Here is a 17,918-nt window from a genome sequence, read left to right on the forward strand (position 1 = left end):
TCTTAATGACTGTGCACTAGCAAAACAAACAGAGGGGAAGGCTGAGCCCTGCAGGTGAGCTGCATCCTTTGTCTAGACATGGAAGTTCTGGCAGCAGATCCAGGATTGCCACATCTCAGAGCAGACCCTGCAGCTTGGCACGCTCACAAGCCTTGGCACAGCAGGTGACGTCAGCAGCAGACTAAGCTAATTTGGAATTTGGAAGGAGGTAATTCTTATTCCAGGGGAAAAAAACCCAACCAAAATCCCCCTTCCTGCACAATTCCACGGATCTGAAAGGTCTTACATAAAGCTCTTGTCAGATCCTGAAGGCAGAGTTTAGGCTGGAGAAGATCTCTTAAGATTATGTCCAACCTCTGATGATGGCAGGGAGAAATTTTCCTGCATCCATCTGAGGCCCCCAGGCCAGCAAAGGATGGGCAAAGCGCCCTGGAACGGGACAAAGCCTGCCCCGAGGCACTCTGCCATCCTTTGGAGCAACACTCGGGCTCGGGAGGTTGATTTTGGTCTCTGACCAGCGTCTGGGGTTGTGCTGTGCTGTCTCTTCCCATCCCTCCCAAAATCCCGGCTAGCACCAATCCCCAGGCACAACCCGCTGCTCCAGGCTGGGCTATTTAAAGCCACGCTACAGGGGCTGAGATCACTTTGTATAAACTTTCCCCGAGACGGATTTCCTTGAAATTGTGCCTTGTGAAGCTTCTGTCCTTCTCACCCTCTGCCTCGGGCAGCTTGTGCTGCTCTGCTGCTGCCAAATCACCCGGGAATTGCTGTTTGACCCTCACAAATCAGGTGCCAGGGTGGAGATCTGCCTTGTTCCTGCAGAAGACACCTCCCTTCCAGGAGAGAGCGACCAAAATACCTGGAATTCTGAAATACCTGCGAGGGGAAGATGCTCTTTATCTCTACAAGCAACAGACACTTAGAAAATTATTTCTGTTTTCATTCTTGGAAACCTTTCCACTGCACAGGACAAAATAATCAAGAGTTTTTGCCGGTGTCCTGAGGAAAGGACCACCACAGAACAGCCCCTAAAGAGATCACAGACCCACCTTCAGCTCTGGTAGCCCAGTTCTCCTCATTCCATTCTTAGCTGATGAATAACAAATAAAAAGAACTCGTTCTTTAAGATCTCCAATGATAGAACTATTCTTATTTATTGTATTCCACCAAGGCTTTGCATCGGTGTTAACCTGCCTGGCTGCATTCTGGAGAGCACATGCTCAAAATTCCTGGTCCTGTCTTCTCCCCAAAATTCACTGCAGCCTCTTAGCAACTCCCCTTACCAGAATTTCAGCCACCCCCAGGACACGACACCGGGCAGATCTCGAGTAGTGCATTTTGTGTTCCCAGAAAATTTAAAAAAAAAAAGCTCCATCCAATCGTGTCAAGTTTAAGACCCCAAGAAACAGCAATTTCCCCTCATTAGGAATTATGCTTTCAAGCTGAGGAGATAAATTTTGAACTGCACTCGGTGGATTCCAGAAGACATCAAGCTGAGCAGCCAGTGTCCTGATGAGACCAAAGGAGATAAGAGGCTCAGGAAAGCTGCTGCCACAGAGCCAGTTATCTCTGAGCAGAGCAAGATAAACTTGACTGAAATTATTTCATTTGCGCTGCCAAATGGGATATTCTATCTTTTATCTTTGGCTTCTCCAGGCAGGGCCTGGAGGATTTAATGTTGGAGTTATAGAGGAGGGCAAAAATCAAAAATCTTTATTCCCTGGCATCTGGAAACCTGATGGAAAACTTTTGTTCAAGGAAATTCATTCTTGACTGTTTTCCCTGTGCTGCCACACAGACAACAAAAATCAGAGCTTTACTTTTATGTGTCTATTTATTTCTCCCACATAACCATTAGACATTATCCTATCAGGAGTGCAATCACAGGAAAATGGGTAAAATAGAATTCCTAAAGTACAGAATTACCATTATTATGTAAAAACCCACAGTAAAACCAGCAAACTTCAAAAACTAAACCTGTTATGTGCAACTCTCCAGCCAAAAACTGTATGAACACAACTACATCCATCTTTCTCCCCTCAAAGCATCAGCAGATCTTAAAAAAAAATCCTAAATGTGATTTCCCAGCTACACTGGGAAAGCTTTGAAGTGCAGGTGGATGGTTTTGTCTTTAAGGAATCTTCCTGTGCAATTGAAGCAAGAAATCATTTTTTATCTTCTCATTTGGTTTCCTTACAGCAGAAGGGTGCAGAAAGGAAAAAAGATATGGTTTTGCTGGAAGAGGGGAAGGATTGGGGTCAGATCCTCTCAGCAGGAGATTTCTGAGCTGCTCCATTGCCAGAAGTCTGGAAGAACCCAGAGAGAAAAAAACTCCTGGGTAGAAAGCAAGCCCTGCTAACACAAAGCAGAGGAGGAGATCTCCCTGGACACAGAGGGGAAAACAAATTAACAAGCAAGAAATCACTTTCTCCTCCCTCCCTCCTCCCCAAAGCCCCACTTCAACTGCTCAGACACCAGGAATTCATGTTCCAGCACTCAGTAATTGAGACAACAGGGCATCCAGGCCTGAAGGGAGAAGCTGGCACAGGTAAGCTGAAATAAAGTTTTCAAGCAGCCGTCTCAGTGCCAGTGATTCATTCTTTTTATCATACACAGGGCAAACAAACACAGCCATCATCGAGATAGGGAACAACACTGGGTAAACAGCATCTCCTTCCCACCAAAAAAAGTCTCCCCACAGGGCACAGATCTTGTGGAAGGGAGCCTTGGGAAGGGCCTGTCCCTGCAGATACCTCTGGGGAAAACAGGTGGGATGGGGAGGAACGAGGAGAAGTGGTAGAACATCACCAAGGGCACCAAAAAACCACAGGCCCGGGGTCTGTCCCTGTCAGGACACAGCAGATCATTGTAGAACGTCACCAAGGGCACCAAAAAACCACTGTCCCCTCCAGGATGCAGCAGACCCGAGGGTGGAGAAGCTGTCTGAGAGGACAGAACAAAGTATGGAAATCCTCCTCCAGCACAACTTCCTCCAGCTGCCTCAGCCACAGAAACCTCCCCGAGATGTGAGGGGAGCCAGGCCCTTCCCCACAGCCCCTCCCGCCTCCTTCCTCACTCCCTGGCAGCTGAGCACACCTCTGCCCTCTGGAAAAGTCTGGAGAATTTGGGTGCCAGGGAGCCCCAAGAGTGTCCCAGGAGCTGCAGAGGAGCGGGGAAGGTGCAGGGCCTGAGTCAGAGCCGTGGTTTGGCTGCTGTGCACGGCCCAGGCCTCCGAGCTGCTCCCCAGAGCTGCCGCGGGCAGGGGAAGGGACACAAACACGGCAGATAACACTCGTGGAAATACAAAGAGAGGAGGTGAAGGGGATGGCACACACCTTCCCCGCAGGGAAATTCAGCTTGGATCTGACACATGTTGCGGGGAATCTCATCCAGCCCCGGCTCTGGAAGCCACCCCAGGGCCCCGGGCTCTCCCCGCTGCTCTCCCGACCCCACCGCATCCATCCCGGTGCCGAGGCTCAGGAAAGCTCCTCACCGAGCTCCAAGCCGCACACACAGCCTCTGTAAACAGCGGGATGCTGAGGAGAAGGAAAATGTTTCCTTTCAAGGCAAACCCTGCGGCAGGACAGCCAAAGAGCAGCTCCACAAGTGGAGGAGCCCGGAGGAGAAATGCAGCGGAGCTCAGGAGGGCAGAGGCGCTGATTTGCATCCCTAATTGAAAAGCCAGGGAATGTGACGTGCGAGGAGGATCCTCTCCAGGATAGGAGAGAGAAACCTGACATAAGCCTGGCAGTGACTCATCCTCCTGTCAAATAAACATTAATGCCCGCACATCCAAACCTGACTGCCTCGAGTTAAACACCTTAAACATCCTTAAGCACTTCCATGGGTTGTCAAATGATAACGTGCTGGGAAAGCAGCGATTTCCTCTGCCTGCGGGGAGGGCTCTCCGAGGGTTCTGCCTTCCCAGACAGACTCTGGGGTGGATTTTCAGCGCCTGCAGGAGGGTGAGATGCTGACACACAGGTTCTGCTGGCCTCCAGCAGTTATCCGAAGAAATAAAATGAAATAAAAGGTGGGGAAATGCTGTTTGCCAGACCTCCGAGCAAAGCAATTCCCCTCTGCAGCATAAACAATTATTAAAAAAGAGAGGGCACCTGCCCAGCCAGTGGAGAGAGGCAAATCTCTGGCTTTAGTGACACACTTGGCACTGTGCTGTGTGTGACAGCCCGTGGGCCACGGGGCATGACACAGCTCCATTTAACAGCAGCCTGGGAGGTGATGCTGCCTGGATTGGAGCACATTTGCTCCTCCAGCCTCGAGAGCCGAGGTGCCAAAGGCTGAATTCATGGTGCCAGCTGGCCCCAGCACGCTTTGGGACACGGACAGTGGTTAAACAGAGTGCTCGCTACACAATCAACCTGTTCCAGCTCGAAATCCCAGAGAAGGCTGAGCAGCTTCACAGGTTTCCTTTTGAAGAGTGGAAAAGCAGAAGGCTGCAAAGAAAGCAGTGAATTAATCTTTTTTTTTTTTTTTTTCCCTTCACTTCTATGACCTTCTTCCAGGAGATGCTTCATAATTAATTAACTCTTGTAACCCCCTGTGAGCCAGGGTTTCCTACCTTCCTTCCATTCAAAGCAACCCTCTGATAAAGCCTCTTGCTCAAAGGTCACACAGGGAGTCATCAAAATCAGTGACAGACTCTCAGAACCTCAATTCCCAGCCCAAAAGATGCAGAAAAACAGGAAAAATAGGCCTGGATTAACACCTGCAGTCCGTGCTGATCAGCACTGAAGCAAACCCAAACCAAAAACTGGTCTGAACAGGTACCTTTTTCACTAAAACCAGAACAACCTGAAGTGGTATTTTGTAGTTTTCTTGAAGTCAGACTGGAGCCAAATCAAACAATTTACTGAACTCCTGACAATAACAAGAACTCCTCTCACAGTGCATCACTAACAGCTGAAGGAGGAGGGACCAGAAAACAAATCTAAACAAAAGTGCTCCTTGAAGTGAGATTTTAGCCTCTGGAAAAGGCAGAGGGATCTTTTCCCACTGGATGGACTTTGCTCCTCATTTCTTAGAGGAGAACTGGATCAGTATCTTGAAAAGGAAGACACAGAGATGTCTTTTTTTAATCCATGAGCTATAAATTCCTGCCTCTCTGCCATAACCAGGAGCCTCCAACCATCCCTGTTGTGCCTGGCAGATGGGAGCACCAGGTCTAAACTTGGGATTTCTGCCTTGTTGAGAGCGGGTTAATGATTAGAAGCCTTTTCCTTAAGAATACAAAATAATTTCTTGCAACGAAGTCACTTCTGCCAGAACAAGCCCCATTCTCCCTCGTGTTTACCAGACACAAATGCCACTCATACTTGGTATTCCTCGCAGTTGTGAGGAAGGCTGTGGGAGAAGCACAGCAATCAGATCCCAGCCAGATTCTAAAAAGGGAATTTGGCTCCTTTGTTAAATACCAATGCCCCTATTTGGGTCAGGACCAACAACTGGATCCCAACTGGGAAGTCCTTCACTTGTGCCTCGGCTGGTGAGTGCCTCCCGTGTCCCAGCAGCTGTCCAGGCTCATGCTGTCACCACGGGGACACTGCTGCTGTCCCATCCTCCCAGACACTGCTCCTCACAAGGCCTTCCCTGGATCAGAGGAATGTTCCCCTCTCCCCAGCCCGCCCTGCTGAGGTCCCGGCATCTCCCTGCTCTCATTTCCTGAGCCCTGGAGAAAGGGGTCCCATGTGGAAAGGAGCTCCATCCATCACACCAGGGTGGTTTGTGCTGTTTCCTGCCTCTCCCACCCCAACCCCAGAGCAATTCCTTGCAGAGCCATCAATCCCATGGAACCAGCAGGCCAGGGGGAAACAGCGTGCCTCAAGAACCAGCAATCCCCTCTTGCCTCACTCACCTGCCCACAAATCACCTCGGAGCACAGGGAGGCGAGGGGAGCAGGGGAACAGCGACGTCCGAGAGTAAATTTCCAGTGGGATTCATTGGAGCTGCAGTGGGAAATGCCAGGAGAGCATCCCAAAGGCTCCAGGGCAGCATCCCTGTGAGTGCCAGCTGTCATTTAGCTGTCACCAAATCAGAGCAGCTTCCAGCAGCACCTCAGGCCTGTTGTTCAGCGTTCCTGACACATCCCAGCTCTTTTCCCTTCCTCAGGAGCTGCCGCTCATTAGCCACAACCTCATCACTCATTTCGGCACCGCTCCGCTTGGAACCTCGCTATTAATTTGACAAAACCTCGGCCCACTGTGTGCTGAGCATGGGATACTTGGCAAACACGAGTTTCCCAAGCTCCCAGCACAAATCCCTGCGGCACCGATAGCGTGTGCTCTCGTGTCATTCCACGGAAACGTGGGGAGAGGAGGATGAGGCTGGGCAAGGGTTTAGAGATGCAACAAGAACGGTTGGTTCAAGCACATTTGGCCAAGGTCAGGTATAAAAATGAGTTGTTGTCAATAGGATTTAAAATGGAATTCTGCTGTTTGAGAAGAGCATTGCTGTTTCTGTATAAAAAAAACCTGAATTGTTGCTTGTTTGGCTTTTCCAGGTCCCTCCACATTCCCTCTATGTTTGATTTCATTGAAAAGGCTTTTGCTACCTTAAGCTATTTACGGTGAACAAAACGAGCAAAGTGATTCTGCAGTGAATCAATTTAACCCAAGTAAGTGAATTTCAGTTTGAGGATGTTCTGTTCAGTGGTTTGGGTTTTATTAAGAAGTTTCTTCAGTCCATGGAACAAGAGAGCAATTCCTCAAAATGAGAGTGAAAGCGCCTTGCTCAGTTCTGCAGGGTGAATGAAGAAAGAGATGCATTTTGGAGCAAGAAAAGGAAAGACTTAATTCTGACTGATTATCTTGGAGTAATTCTAAACAGCCCTCGCAGTTATAAATAGGATTTCATCCAACCATTCAGTCTTCCGGAAAAACTTTCTAATTTTCAAAAGGACTGTTCCAAGAACAGCCCTAAACCTGCTTTGCCATTTGGATAACGAAAGACAAACAATCCATCCGAAATTCAATTTCATATGAAAAATTGCTGAATGGGGTCCAAGCCGACAAAAGACGTTTATAAACTTCCAAATTTCAAACATCCAAAAGCTCCTCTGCAGCCACAGGTTAACAGCTCCTTTGGACTGTCATTACTCTTGTAAAAAGCGAACTGAATTTGGGGGAAAGACACATTTCCAGCATCATCAAGCCCTCAGCAAAGGCGTTCAAAGCGTCCTGCATAGCTCTGCCTTGCACAATTTGACAAATGTTTGCACATGGACCATCCCCAGCGGTGCGATCCTCCCCGACAGCCTCCACCTGGAGGGACACCACTGAGATTTTCTAGGCCACCAGAACAAATGCTTGAGCTGGGAGGTCTCCATAAATCAAACCTTCATTTCCCCCCCATCTCCCCCCATCAAACTTTTCCTCTTAACTCCTTTCGAAAGCACCGCGAGGAAGTCCTGAATCACGGAGCTGCGGTGCGGCTGATGTCATCCCTTTTTTTAAATTCACGTGTGGAAGGCTGAGCGTGTGGAGGCTGCTCAGGAGAGACTGTTCTAGCACCAGGCAGAAGGGCTGATACAACTCCCAGCCTTCTGGAACAGAGCTCTCAGCAAGATCCCACGGCCCAGCAGGTACAGATATTTTTTTCTTTGGGAAGTTCCAGCCTGACCCAGGTAACCTCTGCTGACCCAAAGATGCTTCCCTGGCTTATTTCCCCCCCCCCCCGGTTTTTTTGCACTCTTTTTGTGCTCCCAGCTGAAAAGCCAACCCGCAAAAGAAATTTTCTCCAAGGTCACGCACTCCTCACGATGCCTTTATTTGCCGGTTGGTGAAGTATTGAAAAAAATGAAAACTTCCTTATTGTGAGAGGAGCTAATGTCCCATTTAAACGTAATAGGGAACGAGAGGAGAGGCAGCTAGGAATCTAATCACTGCTTCATAGCTAAACCACAAGCTTAGCAGCTTTATTTTGTGCCCTGAAGGTCCCAGGCACCCTCTCTTTGCAAAGACAATATATGGCACATCCAAATGCAAATCTATTCCTCTCTTTATTTCTATATTCAGCTCCCTGGCTGATTACAGGCAGACGTGTATGTGTTCAATAGGTCCTCCTGCTTCTTTAAATAAGTTTAATAATACCCCTTTTATTTATGGGAGCCTGAAGTACAAAGGATGCAATGCAGGAGCTCTGCAAGAGCAGAAAAGAGAAGAAAAGCAAAGTAGCTGAAGATACAGCCTGGCAAGGGCTCGGTAATTCAACACTGTTGATTCTATAGAGACCAACTGCTTTTATTATGCACAGATTCTCCGAGGGGGGAGAAAACCCCGCAGTTACGAACTTGCAAAGGCAAAGAATCTGTACATCTCTTGTGCAAGTGCAGAATTGGCTAAAAAGGCAGTTTTAAAGCCAGGGCAGCCCACCGAACATTTCAGACCTCGCTGCAGTTTTCTTCCGGCGACTCCGAACAACTGAGGGCTCTCCCCGTGAAAAAGTTGTATTAAAAAAATACAACGAGAAGGGGAAATGAAGCAGCGAGCCCCTCCGAGGACTCGGTGCGAGGGCTGGGAAGCGCCGGCTCCAGCTGCGGGATCAGCCCCGCTTCGCCCGCGGGCGCAGCCGTGCCCCGCATCCCCGACAAGGAGCGGATTGAACAAATTCCTGAAACGCCCGGCTTCTCCCGGGATCGCTGACACGCCCGGCTTCTCCCGGGATCGCTGACACGCCCGGCTTCTCCCGGGATCGCTGACACGCCCGGCTTCTCCCGGGATCGCTGACACGCTCGGCTTCTCCCGGCGAGCCTCGGACCGGGGGGAGGCGGCACAGCCGCCGCCGCTCGCCCGCAGCATCCCCGGGGCAGGACGCGCCCCCCGCCCGCAGCCCCGCGCCCCCGCCGGTACCTGCCAGAGTCTTGTGCACCGTGTTGCCCATCGCTCGCTCGCTCGGCGGCGCGGCGGAGCCCGGGGCCGCCCGGAGCTCCGCAGGGCCATGGACAGCGCCCGCCTCCCGCCGCCGCTCCGCGCCCGCCCCCGCCCCGCCCCGCGGAGCCGCCCCGCCCGAGCCGCGCCTGCCGCTGCCCCCGGGAGCTCCGATCTCATCTCCATCCCTAACCCCGGGAGCTCCAGGATGGGCCGATCCCCTCTCCATCCCTGCCCCGGGAGCTCCGGGATGGGCCGATCCCCTCTCCATCCCTAACCCCGGGAGCTCCGGGATGGGCAGCTCTGCCCCCAGCCCTGCCCCAGGAGCTCCGGGATGGGCCGATCCCTTCCCCATCCCTGCCCCGGGAGCTCCGGGATGTGCCGATCCCCTCCTCATCCCTGCCCCGTGCTTCTCCGGGATGTGCCGCTGCTCTGCCCCCAATCCTGCCCCGATGTCTCCGGGATGTGCCGATCCCTTTCCCATCCCTGCCCCGAGGTCTCCGGGATGTGCTGATCCCTTCCCCATCCCTGCCCGGTGTCTCCAGGATGTGCCGATCCCTTCCCCATCCCTGCCCGGTGTCTCTCCGGGATGTGCTGATCCCTTCCCCATCCCTGCCCCTGGAGCTCCGGGATGTGCCGATCTCCTCTCCATCTCTGCCCCGGGAGCTCCGGGATGGGCCGATCCCTTTCCCATCCCTGCCCTGTGTCTCTCCGGGATGTGCCGATCCCTTCCCCATCCCTGCCCGGTGTCTCTCCGGGATGTGCCGATTCCTTCCCCATCCCTGCCCGGTGTCTCTCCGGGATGTGCTGATCCCTTCCCCATCCCTGCCCTGTGTCTCTCCGGGATGTGCCGATCCCTTCCCCATCCCTGCCCGGTGTCTCTCCAGGATGTGCGGATCCCTTCCCCATCCCTGCCCGGTGTCTCTCCGGGATGTGCAGCTCCGGGCAGCACCCACCGGCAGCTGTCGGAGGAGCTGCCAGCCGGGGCTTTGGACAAACACGGGCCCTGCTCTCCTCCAGGGACCCCCGACAGACTTTTTGCCTCTCCCTCCTAGGAGAAAAACCCCAACAATCCTCTTTCTCCGGTAGCACAACCACACCTGTCCATCAGCAACACCTTCCCGAAGGGCACCGGCTGCACTGGGGAACACTGGGAGCCGATAAACATGAGCTCTTTCCCTCTCCGTGCCACTTCCTTGCGGGTGACCTTGGATAAGCCACTTTGCATCTCGGTGACACGGCTTCCCCAGCTGGGAATTGAGGGAATTAGCAGGAGTGTTGTGTCGGCAAAGGCGTGATTAGCTGGGAGCACGGCGGTACCACGGTGACGAAGGACACCTCAGCCCACAGCCGACAGCTCAGCATCGACAATATCGGCACCACAACTTCCCTCCCTCGGATCTCAGACAGAAAAACACGTTTAGAGCCCCGCTGGAGAAGAGCACGGCTCCCTCCCTCCTCCTGGCCGCACTTCTGCTGCCCGAGGGGTGACGGTGCTAATTGAGGGTGCAGAGCCTTCCTTCCCTGAGACAGCTTCCAGAGTTTTAAGACTTTAGAAATTGAGAACCTCGGAGCTACAAAATGTTCTGCAATCAGCACCTTGGGCTCATGACAGTGCCCAGTGTTGGGGGAAAGGCACCGTGTCCCTTTGCCACATCTCTGGACTATCACACATCCTGAGACACAAAAGTGGGAAGAGGGGGAGAGCCGAGGAATAGCAGCTCAATAGCCTGACAGAGATCAGTCTCTGATCTATTATAGAGAAGCTAAAATAACAAGCCTTTAATCCCTACATCATGTCGAACAGGTCAAGTGTAGCTCGGGAGATGAGAGAGGACAGAAAAACCTAATTTCCAGCGTTTTTTGCGCTATCATATGGATTTGTTAAAAATGGGATTATTGAATGAGACACCAGCAGCTGCTCTTAAAAGCGCCTGCACCCATCTGCTGTCTCCTTAGGTTAGCACATGTCTCGCACTCCCTTTGCTGCAGGAGCTGTCAGAGGGCAGCGGGAGCCCCGTGCTCCTCTTCGAGGACATGGGGAGGGCAGCAGTGTCACCCTCTTGACACAGAAGGGAAAGTCCTGGTGTCACCAGACAGCGGGGAATGGGAGGCTTCGCTAATCGCGGCTGCTTTCCCTCAGCAGGGAGTGGCAGTTGTTATTTTAGGGCTTAAAATTCGCCTTCAAAAAGCCGGCGGCAGCAGCCGGTTCTGCTCATGTGTGTGCCATGTGCTGGGTGCCACCGTCCCGGGGCTGTCCCTGTCCCTCCTGCCACACCCCGGCCACACCAGCCCACAGATTGCCCGTCCCAAGGGTGTCCCAGCCCTTCCTCCTCCCCCAAACGAGGTAAAAATAGAAGACAATAAAATGGAAATGCACATCCTTGGGACGCGGAGGCTGCCTGCGGGAATCAGCGCTCCTGCTCTCGGCATTGTAAAAATTGAGAGTTTGTTAAAATAACCTTCTTCTCGCAGTGCAGAACAGCACTCCCGGGAAAGGGTTCAGCAGGGAGGATTTTCACCCTCCCCAGAACGAGGGAGTAAAAGGGGACTGAACAGCAAAGTCAGCCTGGAGAAAAGAAGAGACTGGCCCAGCCGAGGCTCCACAGATGAAAACTCATTAGCATTTAAGATTCTTTCCGCTCCAGCAAGTCTTGGTAACTCTTGATAATGAACTTCAGCAATTTCTTCTCTATGCCTGGCACACAGCTGCTCCTCTGAAGAAATCCCCTTCCCTGTCTCCCCCTCCAAGGGACAGCCTGACCTGCACACACGGGTGTCATTTGCTTTCCTGTCTGCACTCTCAGAAATATAAAACAGTAATCTCACCTAAGCTCCTTCCCAGCAATTTTTACCACTAGACCTCAAAGCGTTTTGCAGACAAGGTGAGTGACATTATCCTTATTCCAAGCCCCAAAGAACCCAGGAGATTTGTACAAGGTCACAGGTTGGCCATTGGCAAACTCTGGAGCAGCCACAAAACTGAGTTGGATCCAACTTGCAGGACTGGACACTTTTAGCTGCACACATTTTAGCTGCTTCTCCCTCTGCATTTTCTATTGTTCCCCATAACAAATTCATCTTAGAGGGATCAGTGGAGTATGATCAGGATAATGTTATGCAAAGGAAGAAATCTTTGGGAGGCTTTCTGTATCCCACTGATGTCAGACAGCTGCTTCCCAGCTCACTGTAATCACTTCTAAATCTCACTGTGCAGGGGTTTGCACCCAAAGCCTTTCAAATATGGACCAAAAAAAAAAAAAAAAAGGGAAAAGAGAGAGGAAATTTCTTTCTGAATCAAAAATGTGATGAATTCCACTTGAGGTTTGCCACAGACAGGGATCTGACACAAACCCTTCTATAAGCACCCACACAAGCCAGGCCTCTCACGAGGAGGAAATATTAGCAGGCTTATAAACACATTTGTATAAATGTAATGTTCCCAGAGATGCAAATAGCTTACAAGCTAAATTTCCACTGATTGTTCCCAGCCCGAGGAGTAACTCTTCTTACAGCATCAAATGGGTTGCATTGTCTTTGTGAATCCCCCGGGGTTGGAGTTTTGGGGGCTGAAAGCCGCTGGGAGCTGTAAGGTATCACTGGGAGCAGCTGCCAGTCGTGTCTCTAACAGATGGCAGCAAATAATGGCAGGCTCAGCTCTTCCAGCAGCAGCGAGATAAACCCCTGAGAAATCCGTCTGTCTGTGGGGCAGGGAACTCTCCTGCCCCCGAGGGGATTCTTCTCCCATCCCAGATCCCAGCTCAGGGTGGGATCACCTTCCCTGGCCGGCAGAGCCCCTGCTCCCAGCAAACACCAGTTCTGCTCCTCCACTCTCAAACTGGCCACTGGGGTCTCGCTCCCAGCTCCCCTGAGAGCTCGCAGAGTTCTCTGCCTTTCCCAAAAAGCAGATTGCAGAGCTGTGCCCAGCCCTGCTCCACAGCCTGCCCGCTGCCAGCTCTCGCTCCCGTTTCACACCCTGCACCCTCAGCTCCGGCTTTTTCCCTTTCTCTGTCACTAAATCTGAGGAGATGCTCAGAGCATCCATTTCTCTTCCAGCTCCATCTGTCTGGAGCTCTGAGGCTGCCCAAACCGCTTTCCCTTCCATCACACCTCACCCTGAATCCTCCCTTTCCCTCCCTCCCCTGCTCGGCAGCGGCTCCCTGGGAATTCTCAGAGGCTGCAGATGGAAAATGCCCTGGAAAAAGACATGAGGTGACTGTCCCAGCCTAAAATGCCCTTCCAGCTTGCAAACATGTCCAAGAGAGTGCAGTTCCTCTGAATGCACATCGGTGACATTCAACACATTTTCTTCAACAGGTGCTTATCCAGCATGGAAATAATTCCTTCCTCCTGGCACGAGTTCATTTCCGTGGCTGTGCTGGGTGGTTTTATGAGCTTCCCCCCTGCCAGCACCTTGTGCTTTCTTTCCTCCTCCTTCTGGCTGAAGGGACTGTCCAGGAGAGAGCAGATTTGCCTGGTAAAAGCAAATGTAACTCGTCTCACAACTTCCCAGCCTCCGCATCTTGCCTATGGAAGGAGAGTACTAATAAGCCTCTCTCCTACTTGGAGACGAGTGGAAAAAGGAAAAAAAAAAAGAGAAAGCTGTTCTCTGAATTCCCATCACACACATTTAAAGAGGTATTTGTTTAGGAGGGATGCATGTACAGAGCATCCTCCACAAAGCCCTCCCGACTGCCCAAAGCAATTCCTTCCCTCCCCTGCTCCCAGCACCAGCACAGGATGCTCAGGGTCTCCACAGGTCACACTCACAAACTGCTTCTGATTCTTTTTTTCCCCTCTAAGGAATGGAGGGAAGCAGGAGATTCCAGCACAACAGCAGGAAAATCCTGCAGGGAGCTTCTTGAACTGGCCTTGACTACGCAGAGACTGAAGCTGTTTCCTGATCCTTGCCCTCGGTGCCTGCTGGAGATTTGGTTTATTCACCCAAAACTGGGAGGTGAAAACACACTCTCTGGAATAAAGGGCAAAGTGTTGCTGGGCCAGAGCTGACCCACAGGATGTGGTGCAGACAGGGAAGGGAAGGATGGATCGGAAGGATGGATTTTGTGGTCACACTTCCAAAGGAGCACTGAGCACCTGCCCTGGCAGAGTTCTCTGTTCAGGGTGCAGCGAGTGGCTGCCATGCAGGGGATGGAGAAGCCATCTCTGAGCTGAGGAACATGTGAGAATTCCTGGCAGGAAGGGATTTTGCCATGGATTCCTCAGCTGCAGGAATTAAAGCCCAGGCAGAGAGAGGAAAGGGAAATGGTGAAACCACAGCAGCAAAACACAGCTCAGAGCCACTCACAGCAGCCACATCCCTTTGGGAAGGATAATGACAGTCCCCAGACAGCAGCAGAGGCTGCCAGGAGGGGCAGGAGCAGGGGTGGCAGCGAGGATGATGATGCAGGGAGGAGCAAGGAAAGCAGAGGCAGCAAGAGGGAGACTTGGTGACAGCATCTTTTCCTAGGAAAAGTGTAACTGGGTTAATTCCACGTTTAGATAAACAAAGGTGTTTCCTCTCCACCTTCCCATGGGTGTGGGGAGGACAGGAGCTCCTGGCCATGCTGGCCCAAGGGCCATCCCTGCAGCCCAGAAGCTCCAGCCCTGCTGGGAGATGCTCCCTTGCCAGCCCCAGACGAGTGCCCTTTGCTGCTGTGGGGGTGGAGGGTGGGCTGGGCCCATGGAAGGAGGAATTTCCAATTTAGAAACAAACAGAGGCAGTTCCTATTATTGTTAGTGGGATGTCAGCATCTCTGGTCCCCAGCACCACTGTCAACAAACAGGCTCACAAATGCTCCTTCAGCATCAGCCAAAATAACATCCATGAAAGCATCTATAACTCAGCATTCACTACACACACAACAAGCTCTCCTTTTTCTTTTTAAATCCAGTCTTGTCCACGTAATTTTAACATAAAGGAACTGGTTGTGGGCTGTGTTACCAAATGAGTCATCATTTTATGTGACAGTGTAATATGATTTAGAGAATTCTTGGCACACCAGTGTGGATTATGCATTATAATCTCTTAATTTGGACTCTCAGTGCTGTGTGCCGGTGCCTGGAGCGGGAGGGAAGGAGCAGGAGGGAACTGCAGCCCGAGCTCTGCTCCTGCTTTGCTGTGTGACCTTCACAAATTTGGTATCCTCCTCCTGCCCTCCTTCCTTCATCTGCAGAGCAGGAACACGCCTGTGTCTTCAGCAGGGTCAGCTAATGCTCACCCAGGAGGTTTTAAGAGCATTATGGAAAAGCAAATTATTATTTCAGTAAGGGAAGGAAAGCTGAAGGACTTTCCAGAGCAACAGGCTGATCCTGGGAGGGACTGAATCCTGTCTCTGGGTGCTGGATACCAACCCCAAGCTAGCTGGGGATAAGGAATTTCAGATGGTAAATAGGAATTCCTAACGGTAAACCTGGAGATTTCCAGACTGGGAGTGTTTGGACAATGAGCATAAATCCTGACAAATATTGATAAAATAAATTAAAAAAACCTTTGGGGAAACTCCTCTCCCCTTCCCCTTCTCCCTGGGGAGGCTCCCAGTGTCCACGTGGTGATGAGCAGTGAATCAGGAGCTGGGGACACTTGTCCACTTCAGACAGGACTAAAATTCCAGAATCAGTTTATCCAGAGAGGAAAAGTTTGGGATCAGAGCGTGCTCTGGAGATCCAAACAAACAGACCCAGAGTGCACCATCTGTGAGGGTTACCCCAACCCTGCCCACGCCTTCCATTCCCTGTGCTTCTGGGAAATACAAACTGACTCATTTAGCCAAGGGGCACTGGGCAGGCAGGAGAGCTGTGCCCATTCCCAAATCCATCCCTGAATCCTTGATATGCCTTTGCACCATTCCCAAATCCATCCCTGGATCCCTGACCTGCCTTTGCACCATTCCCAAATCCATCCCTGAATCCCTGACCTGGCTTTGCACCATTCCCAAATCCACCCCTGGAACCCTGACCTGCCTTTGCACCATTCCCAAATCCACCCCTGGATCCCTGATGTGCCATTTCACCATTCCCAAATCCATCCCATCCCTGGATCCCTGATGTGCCTTTGCACCATTCCCAAATCCATCCCTGAATCCCTGACCTGCCTTTGCACCATTCCCAAATCCATCCCATCCCTGAATCCCTGACACCCACCTTTGCACCATTCCCAAATCCATCCCTGGATCCCTGATGTGCCATTTCACCATTCCCAAATCCATCCCTGAATCCCTGACCTGCCTTTGCACCATTCCCACAGCCCCTGCTCTGGGATGAGCAGGGAGCAGCATTTCCACAAGCAAGGAGGATGCATTCCATGAGACACAAATACCCACATGACAAATTCTGGGAGACTGAGAAATCCTCCCCAGAAGGAAGAAGAAAATTCTGCGGAAGAAATGAAAAACAAACCCCAACAAACCCTACATTTGCTGGCAGGAGGGTTTCTCCTGAGCTCTGTGAAAAGCAGCCAAGGCGAATCTGTCAGAATTGGGAGGCATCAGGGGGAGAAAATCAGCCTTTCCTGGGGCTGCCTAAAGCCCAGCTTTTCCCAGGAAAGCAGGGCCAGACAAAGCAGGCAGACAGAATTGTTTGACCTCTGGGAGCTCTTTGGGGAGCAGATGACAAGTGAGAAACACAAACAGAGGAGCTCATCTGCCCCTGCTTCGAGCTCTTTCACCTGTTACTGATTTCCCCAGGCAGGGCAATGACTGAAAGGCCACTTTTAAATGCAGCTGTTGGTAATATTTTACATTTCAGGAGCTCATGGGAAAACCAAACCAAACCAAAACAAGACAAATCCTGCATTTACTGCCTCTGTCACCTTCTAAAAATGGGACCAACTTCTTAAGTCTCTACTTGGGAGTTATTCTCTTGAAATGAAGCACTAAGAGAGGCCACAGGGCTGCTGGATAAACTATCACAGAAAAAAACATCTTTCACTTCTTGCTCGACCTTCCTGAACTTTCCATGCATATTAGAGCAAAAAGGAGCTGACCCTTGGCGACTTGTAGTTAATTTATAGGCAAGAAGCTCTGTGCCCAGGGGATGCTCCTGTGGCAGGCACAAAGCCACTGCCAGCTGTGGGACAGCTTTTCACGGGCCAGGGACAGAGCACAGCCCAGCAAGACCCTGCAGCTCTGCCAGGGCCACACAGAGACCGTCCCCAATGTGTCATTTCTGAGGAAAATGCACATGGGGGGATCCAGAGCCACTGTGGGATTTGCCTGGGACACCCAGGATTTATGGAGAGAGCCCAGACTGGCAGGAGATGCTCAGGATGTCCCTCAGGTGTGGGTTCACTTCTGCTCCCACGGGCACTGCAGGGATTCCTGTGTGGTCTCACAGCTTTCCTAGAAGAGATTCCCTCCTGGCACAGCCTCAGCTGACAGAAAACAGGTTTTGGCTGAGGGGTTCAGGCTGGCCCCTGCTGTGGGCTCCTCTGGCTTGCTCCAAGGAGGGGGACACACAGAGCATCATTTCTGCTGGCACCCCACTACTGCCCAAAGGCCACTGGCTGGGGAGCAGGAGGGCTCTGTGGGGACACACGTGGCAGGTCCCCAGGTCCCCTGGCTCCTGAACCCTCCCCTCCCTGCTCAGCACCTCCCAGAGGACCCCTGCTCACAGCACAGGTCCTTGCAGGGCCCTTCTGCAGCGCCTCTCTCAGCTCTGATGCTGGTGCCAGCTCCCACCCCTCCTCCAGAACCCCCCAGTGGGGCCAAATCCACCCAAATTCCAGCCAAACCTGCCCAAGGAGCAGAGCATCCCCGAGCAGAAGGGCAGCAATGGGGATGGCAGTGCAAGGGCTGGGGTGGGCAGTGGCAGCTCACAGCAGTGGTGCCACCGAACACCCAAATCACAATCCACACATCACCTGGAAAAAACACTGGGAAAAAAACCAGAGAAGCCAAAGGAGAGACACTCACCAGATTTCCCCTTAGCTGAGGGTCCATGAGAGCAGCAGGAGTGCTGTGACCCCTCTGGGAGCTGTGGTTGTCACATCAGCACCACCTCCCCTTTTCCACAGCCTGTCCTTGCAGAGCTGTGCCA

The 17,918-nt window shown here is 51.9% G+C and overlaps 1 protein-coding gene across 2 annotated transcripts in view; it reads right to left on the minus strand.

The window, feature by feature from the left end:
- The window catches only part of NEURL1B (neuralized E3 ubiquitin protein ligase 1B), a 113,769-nt gene that overhangs the window by 19,066 nt on the left and 76,785 nt on the right, over positions 1-17,918 (minus strand). The window contains exon 1 of one of the 2 annotated variants that reach the window (XM_058848461.1): positions 8,865-8,968. The exons of the other annotated variant lie outside the window; for it this stretch is intronic. Within the exon in view, the coding sequence (XP_058704444.1) occupies positions 8,865-8,895 (31 nt within the window). The 5' untranslated portion in view covers positions 8,896-8,968. Of the gene's footprint in view, positions 1-8,864; positions 8,969-17,918 lie in introns of those variants that run through there. 2 annotated transcript variants of the gene reach the window in all.

Source organism: Poecile atricapillus, chromosome 13, assembly GCF_030490865.1.
Source record: "Poecile atricapillus isolate bPoeAtr1 chromosome 13, bPoeAtr1.hap1, whole genome shotgun sequence".
Lineage (NCBI taxonomy): Eukaryota > Metazoa > Chordata > Aves > Passeriformes > Paridae > Poecile > Poecile atricapillus.